Source organism: Brienomyrus brachyistius, chromosome 17, assembly GCF_023856365.1.
Source record: "Brienomyrus brachyistius isolate T26 chromosome 17, BBRACH_0.4, whole genome shotgun sequence".
NCBI classification, from domain to species: domain Eukaryota; kingdom Metazoa; phylum Chordata; class Actinopteri; order Osteoglossiformes; family Mormyridae; genus Brienomyrus; species Brienomyrus brachyistius.
This window is the reverse complement of record NC_064549.1, coordinates 11,029,160-11,045,130: the sequence shown is the minus strand read 5'-3', so window position 1 is coordinate 11,045,130 and position 15,971 is coordinate 11,029,160. Positions and strand designations below refer to the sequence as shown.

The 15,971-nt window shown below is 43.8% G+C and overlaps 1 protein-coding gene across 2 annotated transcripts in view; it reads left to right on the top strand.

Annotated features, from left to right (window-relative positions):
- dscamb (Down syndrome cell adhesion molecule b) overlaps nt 1-15,971 on the top strand; it is a 148,390-nt gene that overhangs the window by 88,852 nt on the left and 43,567 nt on the right. For both annotated transcript variants that reach the window (XM_048981463.1, XM_048981464.1), the window contains 4 exons: nt 6,271-6,417; nt 6,563-6,841; nt 8,402-8,677; nt 12,717-13,013. In XM_048981463.1, coding sequence (XP_048837420.1) covers nt 6,271-6,417; nt 6,563-6,841; nt 8,402-8,677; nt 12,717-13,013 — 999 coding nt within the window. The remainder of the gene's footprint in view (nt 1-6,270; nt 6,418-6,562; nt 6,842-8,401; nt 8,678-12,716; nt 13,014-15,971) is intronic.

Sequence of the window (15,971 nt, the reverse complement as noted above, 5' to 3'; positions counted from 1 at the left end):
ATATTTATCTTTTCTTACGTCAGATGAGCATGCGGGGGTTGAAATGTAAAGCTTTTTTGTGTGGGAGGGCGCCACCAGTTAGCGGTAAAACTTGTGGGCTTGAGTGACTGATGGTCCAGCAATATTTTATAAATGTAGCCCTTTCAGTATATTGTAGATGTGATTAGGATGCGATTAAGATTCGAGGGGTCAAAATTGGCATGGTTTGAAAATATAGTTAATGTTTGGAAACATTAACTATACCCCCCCTGATGTAGGGTAAGACGTCTTCGTTGCTAGCCCTTTAAGAAATGTCATGCTGGTGAGTCGAACAGTGGATGCACATGAAAGACTGCAGGGAACATGCAGGATAGAAAAAAATAGGGGTCTTTCCCTCTTCGGAAAAACGTCCAAATTCAGGCAAAGAATCAAGTGCAATTCCCAAAACAGAGTCCACTTACACGCTCCCAAGCAGGGGTCACCCATAGTACGGGGCATGAACAGATAGACCACAGAGGTGAAAGTGACATGGTAAAAAGGAGTTACTGGGAGAGGAGATTTCCCCTTTGCTGGACCAAACCAGTGCCTACAGCCCACTGTTCTGCACCTACAGGCTACCATGAGATGTCGAGATCCCTTGCTTGTGGGAGGAGGGACGTGAGCTTAGGAGGATGTTTTCACTTTTCTGCACCCACCCCCCCCCCCTTTCATTCCTTACTGCCATGCTTCTGCAACTCTAGTAAATCCCTGTATAGACATTGAAAATTAATCCTTGAAAATCACATTTAATTAAAAGCCTAAAGAATTAACCGACAGTGTTTCATTAACTGGGTCAGCTGGTAGCTTTCTCCACATTCAGTATGCCAATGTGCCTGTTTCTGAATATTGAAAATATTATTTATGTGTTTGAGTGTATTTTTCCTCCCATACTTTCTATGTTCATGCTGAAATGTGAAAAGCGTTGGAAATTTAATTGTGGTTTTATGTTGTTATTTTTGTATCTGATTGGAGCCACTTTCGATTTATCAAAACATGGTGTTTCTTTTTAAGGCAGGTAGTCAGACTCTTACATACTGCAGCATTGTCAACAGGTCAAATAGGTAATTGGAGTTTCAAACCAATGTATGAAACGTGTCCAGTTTAGTGCTTTACTGCCCAGGCAATCCAGCCTCTACTGTTTACAATTAAGATTTTTATTTCAAACTAACAAAACAATTTAGTGTGGGAAACAATTAAAATGTAAATGAAATATTCTGCGTCACTCTGACATTGTGCATGAAGGCAAAATAGAAAGGATTAATTAACAATAAACTAGTTGAGGATTTGTTCTAGAGAATAGAAAAAAATGTTGCATTGATATATTAAATCATTAATTCATTCGTTCATTTTCCAAACCGCTTTTCCTACTGGGTCGCGGGTATATTAAATCATTTTATATATTTTGATAATAAAAGGCTAATTTTACAACAAATACAACTGAATAAAAACGACTGAAGCTTTTTATTACGTAGTTTTTTCAGTGCGTATTTTTCACACCAAGCTGTATTTGATGCACAGCAAACTCTTTAAGATGCCGCTCCCAGTTCTGACAGCTTCTTTTGTCTTGTCGATGTATGAAAGCAGACAAATGCACACAAAATATGAACAAAGCATTCAACATGACCGAAGCATGATGTCACCGAAGCTGGAAACATGAACAGGGCACAAAGGATGCATGTCTTGCTTGTAGAAGAGAGGGATTGTGGGCCGCCTCGGTCCTCCAGGGTTTGTGGAGAGGTGGGACTGACCGTGTAGCACGGCAACTGAGGTCTTGGCTGCCGGGCGAAGGTTTAGCTGCTGCATAATTAATGAGAAAAGGTAGACGGAGATGTTTAACCGTAAGCAAAGTGGGAGGGATAGGATAAATCCCACATATTTGTGGGATTCATTTTGAGACGTTTTTCCTGCAGTTTTTACTGAGTTGTACAAGCATTTTCACCTAATGTCTGATATTACCTTCGGCGTAAAACTGAAATTGTGACATTAATTCAAATGCATAGATATTACAGTAAATTGGGTCATTTACTCAACAAATAATAGAAAGGCGAACAATTAACAGCTGTTAACTACCTATTAATTTTGCAATTGACAGCATAGGATTTAATTGGTCATTGTTTTTCCATAATATGCAGATGAGGTGATTTTTATTTTCGGAAACAGAATGAGCTTGGCCATGGAAGTTCACACGTACAAGGAATTTGTCTTGCGGTAACGAAACAGCCGGAAAACAGATAAGAGAGCAGAGAAAATTTTCACAGTTGTCTTGCAGACGACATAAGAATAGTGAATAAAATGCTCAGGTGTGTGGTGCAGTGGTGAATACCAGCAATAGTAATTATGTACATTAAATTAGCCTGTGTGATCAGGCTAAATTTGGGACGACCAATACGCCGCCATTTTTACGGTTACTGTTTTAGCTGTTAGTCTGCAGGTATTGAAAACAGGGTTGGCTGCACATGTTAGTAGGTCTTGGCGTCAATAATCACGTGATTTATAGAAAAATCGCCATAGTGACCTGACCCTATTTGGGTCTGACGCAGGATGGGGGATTCCACAAAAGGTCAACTTTCAGGCAAGTTATTATTTTTCCATCTTCTGAACTGATTAGATCATAGACACTGTGTTCGTCCGAGAATTGATGCGAAGACAATAATCAGGTGAGGAGAGGGGGGTGTCTACACTGGCCCTACTGTATATTGTCCCACATTAAAGGCTACCTTTCCCCTTTAGCAGCTGTAGTGGTCTGTCATATCCTCATTATGTGGGGCTGTTCCTCCGTACCCACTCAGGTGGGGGGGGGGGGGGATTGTGTGTCATGTGACCCCGAAGGTGGAAACTACTATGATTGTCTTTTTGTCACAATTTCAGGGACACCTGAGTGTAACAGAATTATAGAAGAAAAGAAGACCAGTAGCAGTGTGTGAGATTTCAGTCACGAATGGATTTTTTGGGGGGGATGTGGGTGGGGGAGTGCAACTGACGAATGGGGGGGGGGATTCTGTGCACCAAAAATAATAGGAGCCAATAGCTGGTGTGGGTTGGGACTGGGGGTGGCAAGGGGGTTGTGGGTGGAGTTTCGGGGGGGGGGGGGGGGTGGCTCCCATCTTCAAAAGCAATGCCTTATTTAACATGCTAAGTGTGACAGTCTGGATAAATTTGATTTAGCTGCATTGGGTGGGGGGAGTGATTAAATTAAGCGCGCGCTCCCAGCGATCGGCAGGCCAATAACGGGGCGTCGCGCCTTTCTGAAGCGAGCGCGGACTCGCCGTTGCCCCGCGTCTCCCGCGTGACGGCCTGTCTGTCTTAATGAAAGCCGCGCGTTTCACGCGCCCGCGGAACAAACGCACACTTCTGAATATCTCGCCGACATTGGGCGCCTCGCTGGGTGCCAGGCAGAGTTCAGGGACAGGCAAGGAAAATCAGAGAGCGGCAGCAAAAAGGAGGAGGGGGGGTGTAGAAAAGAGACAGGAGGGAGACAAGAGTGCACATTTTCTCCGTCTTTGATTTCTGCTTTCTGCAGACTTTAAAGTCAGGATTCTCTCCCTCTCCCCATCCGTTCCTCGTCTTATACAGTCTGCCAGAAAATCATGACAGGGTTTTGACATCCTAAAAGTCACTGTAGCAGACTGCAGGTGCCTGGAGTAGGGAAAAAAATATATGTATGTATGGCAGGTTGCTGCTGTTCAAGACAATGGCCAATTTCTTTCGGCAGGGATGGAATCCCCAGCAGTGTCCCAAGATGCCATTAAAAATGTCTCTAGCAGAGGAGAGTCCGCATTAAAGATGGCCGGCCTGCTATAGATATACACATTTCTTTTGAGAATTAAGGACACCTTCGCAAAACCGTTATGGGGCGAAATAAATATAGCAGAGTGAAAAGATGTCTCAGAGATAATTTTCCACACCTACGCAATTTGTCGAAAGCTCCATTCAAACGGCCTGGCCTTCTGAAAGTCAAAGAGATGCTGAATTTTTCATGGTTGCGTCTGGTAACCAGGGGTGCATCTGACCCTCCCCACCCCCTCAACACACACACACACACACACACACACACACAGGTTTGTAATTATATCTTTGTGGGGACTCTCCATTCATTTCTATGGATAAATATCTAATCCCAATGACGACCTTCACCCCTACCCAGCCCTAACCTTAACCATGAGTAACTAAACTAAATACAAGACTTTTGGCATTTTTAGTTTTTTGATTGCATTCACAGATCTTTGTGGGGACCGGAAATATGAAACGTGAAAATAATAGGTTTTTATTACATTTGTGGGGGACATTTGGTCCTCACAATGTAATATTAAGATAATCCACACACACGCACACACACACACCATTCTCCTGCTGCTGGTTGCCTGTCACACGCAACTGAATTTAAACCAGAAGCTGTAAACCCCTTCAGGATATCAAATCCACTGACTCTCATTTCTAACTAGGTCAGTGCTTACAATAGCTGCCACACTCTCTCTCCTTTACTTCATTTGATCTATGCAACAACGTTGAGCACTCGCCTCATATGCAAACATTAGCGTTGCCTATATTTGCAAGTTAAATCGAATGGTTTTCTTTTTGTTATTCTTCCTCTTTATGTATAAAACAGTAAAGCACACAATACTTTAAATCCTCGATTTATTTTGTTTTTTTTTTTCTCTCCATTTTCTGTGGTATTCTGTTAAAGGAATTTTGTTCCTCCGTGCAATAAATAGATGTGCAAAGCGTACAAAACGGGATTTTTTTTTCTCGTAAGAATTTTTGTCCTTTTTTTTTTCTTTGAAGAGAACAGACTCGGCAGGTTTTTTCTTCGGAGTCACCTGCCCGGTGTCGCTTTCCGTTATATTGCACTGCGTTCACGTTTCTTTGTTTGTTTGTTTTGTTTTTGCCTTTAGTTCGAGAAGCTGAGTGTGTTACAGAAGCAGGGATCACGCAAAAGGCCCTGCACTCTCATCGGGGGGATAGGAGCGATATATTAACCATAGTATCGAGGGACACAAACAAAAAGGGCAGCGTTCCCGTCCATCGTTCTTCTCGATTTCATTCAGCGTCTTCTTCCATACTCAGTTATCCTTAAGGTGCCTTCAAAAGAGAACTGCATGAATAATGAATTTCGCCTGATTCAGAGAAATAAAAATTTCTTATTGATTTTTCTGCCTCTAACACAAAATCGCAGACAAGATAAATAACCACCAACGTGATTTTTTTTTTCCAGATTCTCTCTCTTCTTGAAGAAAAGTAACATAACTGTGCTTGTCAGTCTGCGTTGTCTGCTCGTCAGACAACAAGGCACTGAGATTCTTTAAGTTCAGATGCTGAGAATTTTTAAGTAAGATGACAGTGTTCATAAACAAATCGCAGCACCAGTCCTTCCTTTGCGCTTTGAAACGTGGAGGTACACAAAGAAATGTATTCCGTGTCTTTTCCAGATAATTCTGGAAGGTTCTGTGGCCGCACATGACCAAAGGCGGCATCTCTGCAGCTTATTTAAATGCCCCCTCCCCCTATCCCACCTCCCCAGCATTCCTTCTCTCACACCCTGGATTCCCTCCACCGCACCCACACAGGAAGCCATCTTGTGGCTGTAACTGAGCGTGCTCCTAGCTCTTCTCTGTCCTTGCCTCGGAAGCCTGCCTACTCCCCTTTTTTTTGCGCATTCAGCACGACACACAGCAGCAACGGTCCTGGGCAAATTGCATTTTCAGCCGGTTTTGACATCGGCTTGTCCTCCTGGGGATAAAGCGTAGACTCGATCGCAAGGTGCGGTTCCTCTCGTGGATGTCGGTGATCCGCTCAGTGTGCTGTAGTCCTTGGACTTAGCGCTGCATTACCTCATATGCTTGTCCACTGGGTTGTGTCCTAAGAGGATCTGATGTAGCAACAGCAAAGAAGTTTATGTAATTAGAGGTGGGACTAGGAAGGAGAGATATTTTAGGTGATGTCGGTTGTAGATTTCCGTGGGCCTGTTCAGATTTAGGTTCTGGCTCATAAATTAAATGAAAATGAGATTTAAGTAATTCCCAAATAAAGGAGAGCTATCGAAATGTGACTTAAATGCACAATTATGAGGTTTGATGTCTGAGCTAATTCTGTATATCAAGTTATTAAAAAGGTAACCCTACCCTTACAAAAAACATTTATTTTTTCAATAGAGGCCCCCAAGGTTTCACTTAAGGAAAGCAAAGATTATGTCAACTTTTGGTTGATCAAAAAGTTGCGAGTTACAACTTACCCTCCCTTTCTTTCGACTTTCAGGATCTAGATTTCTCATTACATCCACGGGAGCCTTGTATATTCTAGATGTACAGAATGAGGACGGATTGTATAACTACCGCTGCATCACACGGCATCGCTACACCGGCGAAACCAGGCAAAGCAACAGTGCCCGCCTCTTTGTCTCAGGTAAGACCAGTGTGACAAAAATCCATTGGGTGAAAGCTGGAGCGATGGTCATGATTGGTCGGCCCCATGGAAACCCCCTTGTTCCACAGTTGACCATATATATAACGTATCTGTCCCTTTCCACCGGCGGATCCTCGATCCCAAGACCCGACAAACTCCGAGCCGGTGATCCTGGATGGCTTTGACCGGCGTGAGGTCATGGCCTCCCATCGGGTGGAGCTTCCCTGCAAGGCATCAGGGCACCCAGCCCCCAAGTACCGCTGGCTGAAAGACAACAGCCCCCTGGAGTCGGACACCCGCTTCCGGCAGAGCGTGACGGGCTTGGTGATCGAGAGCACGCGGCCCTCCGACACCGGCACCTACGTGTGCGAGGTGTGGAACAGCTACGGCAACGCCGAGGTTATCGGGCGTCTCCTGGTGAAACGTGAGTGAACAGTCTGGGCTCGTTCCCCATGTGTCCCCCAAGTCCTCGAAGCATCTGCGCCACAATCTACTATGTCCCAACACCATCCTTTGCTCTTCAAGTGTTCGTCTATCCATTAAAGGAATTAATGGAATAATGAAGACTTTAGCTAGCCATTGTCATTAAATATATCTCAACAGCAACTGAGACCTCTGAACAGGCATAAACATCTGCCAGTAATTGCATTTAACGTAACACATTGTTGCAATTTCATTGCAAGATGCCACAAAGTGCTTCTTTTCAAAGGGAATCAAAAAGCACAAATACGAAGTACGCCACATACATTGTAGGGCATCATATAACTTTTGATCTTGGCTGCCAACTAGCGACTATGATGAGGTCGTCCACCTCTGAGTACTTGATCGGTAGACTGACTTCTTCCTTTATGAAGGATGTTGACAATGCCTCTGTTATTGCTTTGCCTAGTCATTCACTTGAATTTTAGCATGCATGTTAATGGCTGGTCAGGCAAGAAAAAGCAACAATGTTCAGGCAATTAACGCTCTTTCATTGTTTTTTTTCCCCAAACAAAGGAATGGCTCAAAGAATGGAAACATTAAACAGAAATCAATAAAACTCTTGTAGGAACAGTGACTCAATGAAAATGGAATCTACTTCTAATGTTCCGTAGCATAATAATTAACTGAAAATTGGCTTAACAGGTTATTAATGGTTATACTTTGTTACAAAATATTTTTCCCCAATCAAAGCTGAATTTGGTTATTTTATTTATTTTCTGGTCTTGTTGTCAGGTCTGGGGCAAAGACCACAGCACATTTTTCCGCTAATCATTTTTTTCCACCCAATGGACTAGACGCTCAAACTCTATCAAATGCTACTCAGTGGCTGAGAGATGAAGGTAACCGATAAAGTCTTGATTAATTGCATACTGAAGCATGTTTTAGTGAAGGTAGCGCTAGCTGGACAGCAATACTCTGACGGCCCTGAGATATATCATAACATCTTCTTCAGCCCTGTGTAGCTTTGGAGGTTGCAGCTGCCTGGCCGCCAAACGATAGCTATCATGTCGAAAGCTGTGGCATTAGCAAAATGAATGTGCTGTCAATAAATTGAATCGATTAGCTCGGCGAGAAAAATATCTGATAAACAGACAACGAAGTACACGCAGATACCCATTCCGCAAAAATCAGTGATAGCGTTAAATTTAACGTCATTTATAACGCGCACCTCAGTTTATTTAAAAGTATCAAGTGGCCACAAATCACATTTAAGTATTGAGTTAACTTTTGCGTTTAGATGGGAGATCACTTGGAAAATAAGACGCTGAACAGAAAATAATGGTAATGACCATTTTCTAATTTTCTTCAAACTTTGTGGAAACTTTTCAGAATATCGTGTTCGGAGTACAAGAGCAGAAACACAAAACAGAGGTTATGCTTGGAATAAATCAGTTGGGTGACGATGTCTTTGTCTCATTGTCATACGTAAGGGACGCTTTGTTTCATTAGTGGCTCTACCCTGGTTTCCGTGGTGAGTCATGTTGACATTGTGCTGTTTCAGAGCCCCTGAAGGCGGTGATAAGTCCGCGCAAGGTGAAGGGCAGCGTGGGAAGCCAGGTGTCCCTTTCCTGCAGCGTGACCGGCTCGGACGAGTACGAGCTGTCGTGGTATCGCAATGGGGAGGTCATCTATCCGGGCAACAACGTGCGGATCACGGGCAACAACCGTGAGAACTTGGTGATGGAAGGCATGGCCAAGAGCGACGGGGGCGCCTACCAGTGCTTTGCGAGGAACGGCAAGATGTCCGCCCAGGACTTCGTCCAGGTCATCTTGGAAGGCAAGTATCTGTGACACCAGCCTTAAAATTTAACCTGTGAGTTTTAAGGCTAATATGGTTGCCTGCTTACGCCGTGAAATGCTCAACAGCATGGGTGAGTTTAATTGTCGCGCAACGACAAAACATCTCTGGGTAAAGTGGGGGCTGCTCAGAGGACACAGGCCAAAAAGAGGGGAAATTGGCGGTTTCTTTCCTACTTTGCAATGCATTTTCCAGGCCCCATCAGACAATACCTTAATGTATCAGTAATATGTTAAATTGTTATATTTTGAATTGTAAAGAAATATATGAAGAAATTATATCGAGGTCAGTTTCAAACGGTTTTATCGTATTGGTCTGAGTGGATGTTGCCAGTTTTGCCATCTTCTCAGGCAGAAGGTACTGAAAACAGAAAAGGGTGTTACTTTTTACATCATTTATGTCCATTCCCTAATATAAATGTTTCAAGTAAAACGTTTTTACTTAAGATTGCTGCTTTAGTAGATAATGGATTTAGAGGTTTTTTTCCAGCATCCTCAGTATTGCTTTTCATCGTGTTAGTCTGCTGTAATGTCCTTTTAAATAATAGCCATTCCATTCATGGTATTATCCCCCAGGAAGTGACATCATTTATGGAGGGAAAACAACAGTGCCCAGATAGTAAGAGGAGTTTTTATTTCCTGGATTTAGTTTTAGTCTCACTCCACCACAGTCCACCCAATTAGGTAAAGTTATAGAACTTAGCAATGCAATATCAAAATTTTAAATTAAAAGATAAAAAATATCAAAAGAAATGCTTGTGCTTATATTAGCTCACTGTTGATTCCTAAGCTCAATGGCGAACTAAAGCTCAGTCTCCAGTCTGTTATATGCTACGGATAGAATTAATCTCCAAACCAAGATGGTGAAGCAACTTCAAATTGACCTTCAGTCAATTTGTCATCTTTAAAATGCAAGGATTTAATATTTTAGCGGTATAAGGCTTATTTGGCACTGCATAATGTCAATGACCTTGCATCTGTAAGTTGCTCATAGTGTGTGTGTGCGTGTGTGTGTGTGTGTGTGTGTGTGTGTGTGTGTGGATTATGTTTATATTATTTTGTGGAGACCAAATATCCCTCACAATGTAATAAAAACCAATTTTTTGATGTCGTGGGGATCATTTTTCGAGTCTCCACAAAGATCTGTCACTGCAATTAAAAATGTAAAAATTAAAAAATTTTATTTGGTTACTTCTGGACAAGGTTAGGGCTGGGTAGGGGCTAAGAAATGTCATACTTAAGATGAGGGATATGCCCTTAGCAACGAATAGAGAGTCCCCCCAAAGATATGAATATGTGGTGTGTGTGTTTGTGTGTGTCCTATGATGGACTGGCATCCTTTTCAATAGTCACACTCTGTGACCCTGTACTGGATAAGTGGCTAGAACATGGATGGATGGATAAAAGCTGACTTACCCAGCATGCTTTGAGTCACCTCCGACTTGCACTAGCCCGCCTGTTAGAATTTCAGACCGTGAGAGACCCAGCGACACACCTTTTCTCAGGAGGTGCTGAGATACTGTTGTCTGGGGCTTCCTAGCAGCCTGCTCTCTGGAGTGGGCATGTCATGTCATGTGTGCACTTGCGAGAGAGTGTCGTGACTGTGCAATCGGTAACAAGGCAATCAATCTTCATGGGGCCCATGCACTAATGAGGCCTGTAATGCAGTCATGGTGTGGCTACTATTATTAGAAACCCTACCCCAGCATTGCTTACCTGAGCCTGGTTGCCAGGGCAACTGTCTCCAGTGGCCACAGAACTGTGGAAAGGAGGTATTGATAATCTATAATCGAGTGGGTGAGTTATCGGGGAGCTGCAGTGGGTGAGATTTCAAAGACCGCTTCCCCCATATTAGGGGTGGGGGGGGGGGACCGATAGCAGTGGTTTTCATCTAGCTAAGAGCCCCCCACACCCGAATACCGTAAAAAAAGAGATGAAAGAAAATAGGGCAAACGTACAGCTGAATCGACGTGCCGCAGATGTTGGGTTTTCTGTTCCAAGCTGTAGGGGGGGGGGAGAGAAAAAATCGTGACGTGCTTGTGAGCTACAGCATGCAACAGGAGCGGCCCGCATCGCGCGATTTGAAAGGACGCATGTCCTCCACTGCGCGCAGGCCGCTCATTTCACTAAAAGCATGGAAACAACTCCTACCCCCCCCCCCCCCCCCCCCCCACATGCACACTCGGCCAAACTCGCACACACGCACCTGTTAGAGAAGCGGGTGGGTGGGCTGTGTGGTTCGCACCTGTTTGTCCCCATCTGGCATGGCTCCCCTCACTCAGCGACATTCTATCAGCGGCTGCCATGGCGATGCATCAGCCCGCAGCCCAGACAGGATCGCTGCAGACAGGTGCATGTGGAACCTCAGCATGTCTTTGGACTGTGGCGGGGAAACCGGAGTACCCGGAGGAAACCCCACGACGACACGGGGAGAACATGCAGACTCCACACACATGGAGCCACAGCGGGGACTGGAGCTTGGTCCCAGTGCTAAGCACTGCGCCACAGTGCCACCCTTTTAGGTTTTGATTCTACTTTTTATTTGTTTGTCTGTTACTTTTATCCGACGTGACGTAGGATTTTGAGGAGACAGTCCCTGGAGTAATCAGGGTTAAGGGCAAGCCTGTGTCCTGGCAATATTTTCTGAGAGCGGCACTGCCCCCCCAAGGCAACAACTTTAACCATCTTCACCCACCTTGGTCAATTTTTTTTTTCCTGATTGCTTGGGGGGAGTGGTGAAGCAACAGATTCTACCTAGTTCACCAAGTATGTCAGAACGGCCACTGGTTAAGGGCCTTACTCAATGGCTCGAAGGTGGAATCACTCTGCCGACCATGAGATTCGAACCAATGACCTTCCGATCACAGGCACAGCATGCTAACCCGTACAGCCATTGGCTGTGTATTTGCCAGTGATGGACACAGCTAAAAGTTAACTTATATAGCCACTAATCTGCCATATCCAAAGTTTAATTCAATAATGCTGACAAACCACTAAAAAATTTAACGATAACTGCTAACATCTACTTTTTCTTATATGAATTTAGCTTCGGTTTGAAACCAGTAAAAACATACGTAGAGGAGTAAAATTTGAAACCTGTTTAACACTGAAAACCCATCTGTTAGACTGGAGATTGCCAGGGGTTATTTAGGACTACGCAGTGGGTTGTATTCTTTAGAGTCTCTGGAATACATCTGCAATTTAATTTTCTTTCTGTGATATTCTGTTTGCGAGATATAAGCGTTATTGTCTGAGACGCCCTATTTCACAAGCGGCCCATGCTGACATTTAGCCGTTTGGGGACTGCAAACATGGTGCCATTTACTTGGGTCCCAGCTCTTTATTGGTCTATAGGTCTGTCGATCAGGCCACAGAAAACACAACAGGGGGCCTGTTATCCGACAAGTTATCCGGTTAAGCGAGAATTCCAGCTTCGTCATATAGGCTGCGGTCCTCCGCTTAGTTTAGGGTTCCCAATTTAAATGCGCTGCCCAACACTGGCATTTGTCTACAATGTAAACTTATACAGCATGAATGAAAGTATAGAAATGAATTCTCACTGCATAGTATAGCAGTAGAAGAAGGTGGGTGTTGGAGGATGTTTCAAGCAGGGTGACGTCAGGTGATCAGTCCATTATTTTATTCCACTGTGTTACAGATAATATAAAATATACTTCCATGTTGTCTGTCATCGGGAGCACACACAACGTTCCTGTCCCACATCCTGTTAACAGAACCCAACACCAGTTGTGCTTCTTTTGCTCTGAACCTAAACTAGGCTCTCTTGCTTTCCATCCTGCCTATCGCTTTGTTAAAAGTTAGCTGTCCCGCCCAGATGGCCCACATAAATTCCCCCCTTTCCTTTGTCACATGGCTCTGTTTGATGTCCCACCCTCAGCAAGTCTTACGAACCACAGACCCCGATACCAATTAAACGAACCGCGCGTCGGAATCTACAGCCTTCTTGTCAGAAGATCAGTACCGGCAGCACTCTGACGATGTCACGACCTCCTCTGCAGATGGCACCCCGAAGATCCTGTCAGCGTTCAGCGAGAAGGTGGTGAGCCCCAACGAGCCCGTGTCTCTGGTGTGCAATGTCAAGGGTACACCGATGCCCACCGTCTCCTGGACCCTGGATGACGAGCTGGTGGTGAAGGACAGCAACCACCGAATGGGCCAGTTCATCACCATGGAAGGCAACGTGCTCAGCTACCTGAACATCTCGAACACCCAGGTCCGGGACGGTGGGGTTTACCGCTGCACCTGCAACAACTCGGCGGGAGTGGTCACCTACCAGGCTCGAATAAACGTAAGAGGTGCTTGTCAGATCAGCTCCTCCAAAAACACACACATAACTCATTTTAGTTCTTAAAGTTCATGCATGCCTTCTGAGTATCCTCAGGAAATGCCTAACTAACCTTTACTTGAGCTCATTCCAGGATCGCATTGGTTCTTTTTTTCAGTTCCGTTTCTTTGGTTTTCCCTGGTAAATTCAGTTGTAGGGTTTGACCCCATCGTTTGATTTCGTCTGTCCTTTTGCCATGTTTTCTTCCTTTTGTTGGATACGGATATACGTATGCTATCTTCCTCTGTCCAACCGTCCCTTTCTGTTTGCTAATGTCTTCCTGTCCTGCCATTGTGTGCTTCCACCTCTCATCACTCTATGTCCACGTCTCCCCTCTCAGATATGCCAGTCAATATGTTTCTTGTACCGTTATAAACAGCTACCTCTCTCCTTGCATTCAGGGGTGTATACAGGGCTGGACTACAGGGGCACTGGCCCCAATTGAAAGGTGATTGGCCTTCACAGTGCCCTCTCCCCTGTCACTCAACGATTCAAATCATCTCATTGGCTATTAATAAAGTTGCCCCCTCTGTATGAATTTTGGCCCCTCTTATGCCCCCACTTATACCCGAAACCTAGAATCACTCCTGCCTGCATTCTAAGATCTAAGCCTTGTTTTCTACTCATGAGATAAATTTTGAAAAGGGGCTGATTTAAAAGGAGACCCTTTTGTGCAGCATTGTACAGTAAAACCTCAGATTGTGAGTAACTTGGTTTGTGAGTGTTTTGCAAGACGAGCAAAATTTACAAATAAATTTTAACTTGATAAACGAGTGAGGTCTCGCAATACCAGTATTATGTACATGCTTTTTCTGCCGAGCATCACGTGATCACAACTGAGCCGATGGTTCTTCTCTCTCTCACTGCGGGATTGTGGGTAATTGTCTCCCATGCACGGTCTCAGTCGGTGCGCCTCACTCATCTAGTCAAAGATTAGTAGAAAAGCACCACCCAAATAAGGGTGTAGCAGTGCGAGCGATGAATCTGTTTAACAACAAAGATTCCAGTGAGCCGACAGATAGCAGTGATTCCGTTAGTTATAGTGAAAGTCGTCCTACAAAATAACCCTCCTCTTCTCCTCTCTCTCGTCTCCCTCACACCATCCACGATTCTTTTCAAAGGTAAAGTGCAGGTTAATTTGTTTTATGGATTTTTACTTTATATTTTATATGAATATTTTTGGGTTGTGGAATGAATCATCTGAGTTTCCATTATTTCTAATGGGAAAATTCGCTTTTATATACGAGTGCTTTGGATTACATGCACGTTTCCGGAACGAATCACAGTATGCTCGCAATCCGAGGTTTTACTGTACTTTCACAGGCATATTGTAAGTTTGTGGCAATGTGTACTATTAAAGAAAATAGCTACTCTGCCCCCTTTAGCTTGGGATTATTATTGGCCTACAGGATCATAATTCCTTTAACTGCAGCATCATTAAAATATTAGCCTTCTTGCATTTCTTTCGAATTTTAGTTGCACCCACCCCAGTTTCCTGCCATGTCCTTCTGTTTTTTAGTACGCATGCCTGCCAGTACTGGCCTGTTTGCATGGTCTCTCACACACTTGTTTTTCATATATTTCTGTTTGCAGGATAAATGACATCCATAGCCTGTGTAAAAAAAAAATAAAAACAAAAAGCAAACCTTATTTCATCCCAAAAAAACATTGCATTTTCATTTTAGACTGAGTGTTCCAGTGTGTACCGTACATAGTCCTGAGTATGGGCCTGTGGGTGTGTATGTGTGTGTTTCTGTCAGTGTGTGTATCTCTATTAGTCTACAGGTCTTGTTTATTGATCCTTGCGTTACTGTATACACGCTTCCCCGGGTCAGACCCGCTTTGTCATCCCGGCTCCATTTCCCGCCTGATTCTTACGGATCTCTCTTCAGCGACGCCGGCGCCCCAGTCCTTAATGTGATGCCTTTCTATCGATTTGTTTGTATTATTTCACCGGATGTAGCTCCCGCTCTGCGCAGCGCCGAGTGCAACCTGCTCCATCTTGGCTGAATTCTTACACCAAGCGCCGACGTTGCACATGTGCGTTACCATGCATGCATGCTGACGATATGGTGCCTCATTCAGGAGGCGCCTTGTGTTCTGTGTTTACCGTGGTCACATGACCTCTCTGTCCACATACCTGTCTACATGCTATATGGATCGTTTTTACATAATTGGCTCTTGATTCTGAAGCAGGTGCAAGTGAAGGTGCCTGTCACATTTCTGGCTCCGGTTGTATGACACACATCACTTTTAATGTACATATCATGATTTTTTTTTTCAATGTCACATTTTAAACAGCTCTTTTCTTGCTGATTTTCATTTCAGAGGTCATGGTATTGATATTAATGATTCTTTTTTTTTATTATTAATGAATGGTATATAGGCAGGTTGTCTTTCGGAAACTGCGCTCACCTCAAAGTCAATCTTAATTATTCATTCTTCTGTTTATGTCTGATTATTTCCCGTCACAGGTTTTCCCCTCCACTGCGTCATCTCAGATACCAGTTTCTCTCCACACAACACGACTGGAGGAGAGTATATATTATTAACTTAGTCCTGCTCTCGCAGCTGACAATAAAAACATTGGTCAGTAAGCCTGGAGATCCTGAATGGGAGGGAGCCAGTGTGCAATCAAACACACAATCTATTATTCTAACCACTGCAAAACTGGTTATGTGTATTTTAAGCTTCCAGTTATTCAGCGCAGTGTGTATTAATTTAACATTATATTTTAATCATGACAAAGACAATTTAGCTCAGTTTTATGTAAAACTTTTTCCCATAATCTTTGTCTTCCTTTATATGACCTCATCACTGGAATACTGATCCTAACGATCGAGTTTTTAATTAGCAGAACGTTAAACACAATCAATTATTACAGTTACCCATTCTCCCCTGCCAAAACACTGCAAAGCCTGATCCCTGG